Below are 6,546 nucleotides of genomic sequence, written 5' to 3' on the forward strand. Positions count from 1 at the left end.
TACCTAACCTTTTTTTCGCTGACCAAAAACTACTGCCACAGGGTGACGCACACCTGCCGTGACATCTGTCACATCCGACTTGACGACTTCATAAAAATTCTCCAGCTGAGACATCTTTTAATGGCGTTTGCGGAGTTGACGCGGGGTCAACCGCGAGAGGTCACCCTGGAAGTGTGGCGCGACGTAATTTATAGACTCTCCAAAAAAACTTGAGCGGCTGCCGCCGCTAATGGAAGCGGAGGTTGACACAGGGTGATGCATCGGATGCATCTCGAAGTTCAGTTTTTTTTTGTGGTGGGAAACCTTACTTGACTGACAACAATCAAAACAAACAAGGCGTGGATAAATAATGGAATCCGAACCCGCCGGCGGGGACCCCGGAACGCACTGCACCGAAAATGGGACTATTTATAGAGTCAATTAGATAGTCGTTTTGGGGTATTAAATCTTCTCGGGGACGACTTCGTCGTCGTCAGCGGCTGCAGCAGCCGGGAAGAATTATGAGCGTGAACTATTAACCGCTAAATGGCTGGTTTGTTTTTTGTTCCGACTGCTCTTCCATTTAGAAGAAAGAAAGAAAAAAACGTACATGATTTAGACAGGCACGAAAACAACCAAACTTTTCCTCTAAATTGGCGTCGTCAAATTTCAAACGCTCGGTTCGAAGGTTGAACCGCGCGTAGTAGTCCATCCGTCAAAGTAGGCCCGCAACTGTCAGGGAGAAAACAACAATGACACGCGTGTGTGTTCTGATTGAACACATGTTGACGGGTGACGTTCGCGTAAACAGGGTTCAGTTTAATTACTTTTCTAATGTCGGCTACCGTTATCGGAACTTTTCGAATTTTAAAACATTAAAAGCATGACGAAGCTGACAAAACTAGAGCAAGAAACCGCAAGCAGGTGTGAAACGTCAACGCCGTTCTGTTGAAAAGACAGCAAAGGTCGTAGCATGTCATGAATCGAACGGAACGAAGGCAAGTTTTGGGCATGCCAAGATCTGTAGGTAACCGTTGGAAATTTTGGCACCGGTAGTGCGGTAGCTCGAACCGGTTCAAACTTTGGATCTGGGAAATTTCACGGAACCGGTTGAGGGGGGAATTTGGACGGTGTCCGGTCTGACCATGTACGACACGATTTTTGATGGGTCGATTGTACAATTGCTTGTTTGTGTCATTTGTGGGTTTGGCTGGAACAAGGTAAGTGTTTTGTAATTGTTGGGAAATTTGCTACTGTAATTTTGCTTTGAAATTTATTTTGCCAAGTGACTTAGACTTTTTCACAGACAATGAAACATGAATCTTAGAAGAATCACTTTAATTCCACTGATCTGTCGATTCTGTTAACTACATCAAAAGGGTTTCTACTTCTAAAACTAGGCAAAATATATGAGAATTCATGAGTTATTTTTTCCAACTTTGAACCAAAAAAAGTGTAGCTAAAACACAGGAAATCTGAATCAGACCCAATTTTATTAAAGGTAGATTATGCTGCCCTGCATTCCCCTGTGTTTAGAATCATTTTCAACATGTTTGGGTTTATTTTTAAAATGTTCGATGGACAGTACCGCAAAAAGTTTACACTTTTTTGAAAGCTTGTTATTTAAATTTTTGTATTTTTTAATTTGCCTCCCCTCTTGACCTCGTTTAGAGCCAGGACAAAAACTTTGAACATTATTTGCATCGGCCCTAATAAACACTGGAAAATTTATGAATGCAATCGACAGCATATGTTTATTTTTATTGAAGCAAACAATATTTTTTTCAACTTTTATTTTTGAGGAAACTCCAAAGAATATCTCAGGACTATTTTGCATAATGTTTTCGTCCACCCCACCCTTCAAAAAAAAAATCATATTTTTTGATTACAAACTATGAAAATTAGCCCCCCCCCCCCCTCCCTCACGATATCGACCAACGCTGATGGATAAAAACTGTAAATAAAATATGTACTAGCCTTAGGATCTTATAAAAAAGTCCTAATTAAATTGTTAAACATATAAAATCCCTCCAAAAAACAACTAATTAGCTTTTCAAAAATATATGAAAATATTATTTGCCAGCATCATAATTTTTTTTCGCTTCAAAATTTCTCTAGAACTTTATTATTTTAAAGAGAAATTATTGAGTATTCTTGATTAATTTAATTCAAGAAAATCGGTTTATTTAAATTCGGTATAAACCCTTAGCTTTTTCTGGGTTATTTCCGAGATAAAATTTAATCATTTTGAAAAATTGCAGACAAAATATATACTTTTTTAAATTCTTGGATTTCAAAACTTAAAAGTTTATTTTGGGAGCGTTACGTAACGCAAAAAATCGGATTTTTTGACCCCCTCCCCCCCTCGTAACCAAATTTCCATACAAAATTTTGAAATGTTGTATGGAGCGTAAAACGGCCTCCAAACCCCCTCCCCCCTACTGCGTTACGTAATAAAAGAACGCTCCCTTTCATACAAATCTATGATAATTCTTTGATTATTCAAAGAATTATTATAGATTTGTATTAAATGGAGCGTGCTTTTATTACGATCCCATATATTTAGTCTGTTTTTTTAAATTAAATTTAGCTTTTCAAATAAAACCAGAAACTTTCATTCCTAAGCTTATCAAATCGTACAAAAACTCAACTCATATTAAAAAAATCCTTCTGGAAGAACTTATGTTTGAAATAAGTTAAAAAAATTATTTGTGTATTTATAATGGATGATATTAAAAACATTTGCTTTTAATTCATCTAATTTGGTTTTCCATCAAATATAAAAATAAATAAAACTTGATATAAACTGAACGATGATAATAAACTATGGTGACTAATACCTTAAAAATCGTTTTATTCCTAAATTAGGGTGTATCAGTTGAGGCTTTAAAAAAACTGTTCTAAGTTATAAGAGTGAAAAAATGTACAATTGAACTTTATAATAATTTGTTTTACGCATAATAGAAGTAACATGACTGAAACGACTGCTCTAAGAAAAATATAAATTAAATAAAACAATACTACAATCATTAGAAACAACAATATTGTTTAACAAATCTTTAATCTTTACAAAATTGCATGGTATTTTTGTACAGATTTATAAGTTCAAATTACTCAGCAAATATTTTGAATGGAGTCAACATAAAAGTAATTTTTTAACTGTTTATGATAAAATTGATTTGATTATTTTCATTTAACTTTTCCATTTTTTTGTAGCACATTACATAATCTAATGACAAAATCAAGCGAAAAGTTTATTAATTAATTTTGCGACTTCTTAAAGCTTCCTGCAGTGTAACTTTTCGAAGTTGGATAACGTTTACTCGAAGGTACTGGCACGAGGTAGCATTCCGAGAACTCGGATTGCCTTAGATGTAAGATTGCATGTAAGATTTCAAATGCTTATTACATGGTTCAGCAAATCCGCAGGTTCACGATATTTGGCACCATTTGGTTCGAAATTTTATCAACTACTTTAGTTTTAAGCTTGAAATAATGTAATTTTCTATTATATTATCAGAACTCCTTCACTGAAATAAAAAAAGGACAAAATTCCTGTTTACTAGGAATTTCGAACTTTTTTCTATTTCAACTTAGAATTTTAAGGTAAATGTGTGCTTCCCTAACACGGACGTTCACTTCAATTTCCTAAAATGCATAAATTTTATCCCCGAAATTGCACTTTCCTAACACAGATTTGAACTTCAACTATCTAAAATACATTACGCGTAACATTTCAACAAAATTAATGTTTCTTTATCGAATCATTCAATTTTAAGAAACTTTTAGTACAACAACTTCCATCTCGATGGTTTACAGATATAAGTAGATATTTAGATCTTATCAAAGCCAAGGAGATGTCTCGATATTCACTATACTGATATAACGTTATCCAACGCCATCCCGGTTATGTCTACGACATAATCACTGTGTTTTCTTCAGTTAGACAACGGTTTACAAAACAACACTTGTTTCGATTGCTTTTATTTCTAAAGCAAATCACACAAACTGACGTTTCGATCCACTTTTATTCGACCATCTTCAGGGTGAGAACTTCACGTTGTGTTTCGCTCTCATCACTTGCGACACTTACTTGGCAGAATGTTGGGCGTGTGGCAGGTGCCCCCGCCGTTGTCCAGCGGGTCCAGGTGGTGGTTCATCACCAGCGACGGCTGCACCAGTCCGCCCCGGTGGCTCTGCAGGGGGTTCAACTGGTGCGCCAAGGGGCCACCGATCTCTGCCATTACCATGTAGGGGGGGTGGTGGATACCGGTTAGCACTGATCGAAAACTCGACTTTTAATTTAGGGGTTTGGGCACTGCTTTCGATTCGCACTGTACACTTCTTTTTTCTCGAGGACTTCCTTAATCCAAGGTGGAGGGCGGAAGTGGGTTGAGCGGGGTTAGTTAATTGGGTACTTGATCCACGAACTAATTAAGGCACACACTGACACTTGTTGGTTTTCGAATCGCAACTGAAGCAATTGTGATAAAAATCAACTGATTTTGAATTTTATTGCGCAGAAGTTGATGAACTATTTGTTGAACTCTGCGCGGCCAACGTGATTTACGATGGCGGATGATCACTGAATTGGTAATAGCCGTGCTCCTATTTTCGGCCCAACGAGGGATCCATAGACGTGTTTTCTTTCAAGCTTCGACCGTAGTAAACCATGAAAAACTGTGATTAATCAAAAACAGCGGGCGGGGATCCGTGGCCGCAATAATTGGCCGCTTGGTTATCTCCCCGGAACCGATTGTCCGTTGCGCATGTTGCACCGGAATATTGCCGTTGTCGCTGGAACGTTTTCCGCGCCGCGTCGCTCCCGATCACTGCTAGGTGGATCGCTCTCTCTCGGCCTACTACGCCGACGACGCGACTACGACACACACTGAACGAAATACACCGGATGAGATCGTCGCGTCACACACAACTCATACACACCCGACGGCAATCTCTCCGTACAACGACGTATCCCGCGAGTGGTCGGCACTGAACTAAATCAACTCCGACGGCCGGAGGTGTCACAATTTCCTACATCACCAATACCACCGCGCACGTGTGCTCTTTCTCTCTTCACTCAGTAGGCGACGCGACGACGGAACAAACACCACGCAAGCAACCGGAGCATGTGTGTGCGAGAGCGAAGAGAATTTTTCAGCAGAAAAGAGAGCATCAACAGCAGAAGAAGACGGCGGCCTCGCCCCTTCTCCGTCCGGCGCGTTGGATTGGTTGTCAAGGTTTTAAAGAAACTTGGTTAGAGGGTGGAGGCTTATGTGAAGAGCGAGCACGCACACACAAACACACGCGAGCGCGCGCCTGTGTAACAATCCAAGTAGTCGTCGCGGCGGCGGAACAAAATGGTTGGCCGTGGAGACGCATTGTTGTGTGTGCGTGTATGAGCGCGTAGGCTTCTGCGATTGAATTCACCTTAAGCAGGATGTCATGGAGCCTACGGGGGTGGTGAGGAGGTAGCGGAAGAGGATTAACCAAGGGTTATTTCTGGACTGAAATCCAGACGTAGTGCGTGCTAGGTTATGTACTGCTGGGATGTTGTTTTTGGCAGGGTGTGGGCACAGATTTTTCAGAATGTCGTCGGCAAAGAGCAAAGGGATGGTGTGGGTTTATACTGGAGCTCGGCGTGAATTGAGCAGGACAGCATGGACGTGGAGGGTTGTTGAATATTTAATTCATTTGTTGCATTTTACATTCGTGTGGGTGGACAATCACGAGCAATGGCGTGTTTAAATGATAAGAATAGAAGAAAACTTGCGAAAGAGGATAACCGTGTTTTTGAGCTTTTCTTAGATCAGAATTGGGTCAATAAACATGTATGTTGTTCGTGAATAAAAGACCAGTATTTTTTTTACTATAACTTAGAAAAATTTGTCTTTATCATTTATGTTTATTTTAAAGACCATGAAAGCTTTCCTTTTTGATTGTGATGATGTTAAAAATTAAATTTAAAGTCATATTTAAGATTGTGAAGAAAAAAGCTTTGCAGCATTCACAGAAAAAAAAAACATGGTAATATTACATCTGGGAAGATGTACATTTTTTATGTCAGAAAAAATGTGTAATGTTACCTCTAAAAATGTGTAATTTTACTACTATTCTGGTGTCATGTCTTTTTCAGGCTAAATAGAGGTAAATGTTCATCATAAAAGAGGCAATCATCAACCTTCTAAAATTACACCTTCCAAATTTACAAATTTTTTGCTGTGTTCTTAGCGGCAGAAAAATTTCAAATAATGCTTGCCAGTGAAAAAAAATTGACGATATTGGTAAGAAACACAAATAAAACTAAAATATCCGAAGCTTCAGTTACAGTCCAGACTCAATTACCCGAAGCCTCGATTATCCGAAGTCTTGATTATTTGAAGTTTCGATTATCCGAAGTTTTAACGACTTTTTTTTTACGAAAATGAAAAACATTAAATTCCTGTTTTTTTTAGACTCGTAATAATGGTGATTGTAATTTGATTTCTTTTTATCACTTTAGGCACCTTTACAAAGATTTTTTTGCCCCTTAATTTTTCAGGCCAACTTTGAAGGGGGGGGGGAGGG

The 6,546-nt window shown here is 38.6% G+C and overlaps 1 protein-coding gene across 1 annotated transcript in view; it reads right to left on the reverse strand.

Annotated features, from left to right (window-relative positions):
• Window positions 1-4,985, reverse strand: part of LOC6045155 (insulin gene enhancer protein isl-1) — a 79,099-nt gene extending 74,114 nt beyond the window's left edge. The window contains exon 1 of the mRNA XM_038256379.1: window positions 4,073-4,985. Within this exon, the coding sequence (XP_038112307.1) occupies window positions 4,073-4,229 (157 nt within the window). The 5' untranslated portion in view covers window positions 4,230-4,985. The remainder of the gene's footprint in view (window positions 1-4,072) is intronic.
• Between the last annotated feature and the right edge of the window lie 1,561 nt (window positions 4,986-6,546).

Source organism: Culex quinquefasciatus, chromosome 2 (assembly GCF_015732765.1).
Source record: "Culex quinquefasciatus strain JHB chromosome 2, VPISU_Cqui_1.0_pri_paternal, whole genome shotgun sequence".
Taxonomy (NCBI): domain Eukaryota; kingdom Metazoa; phylum Arthropoda; class Insecta; order Diptera; family Culicidae; genus Culex; species Culex quinquefasciatus.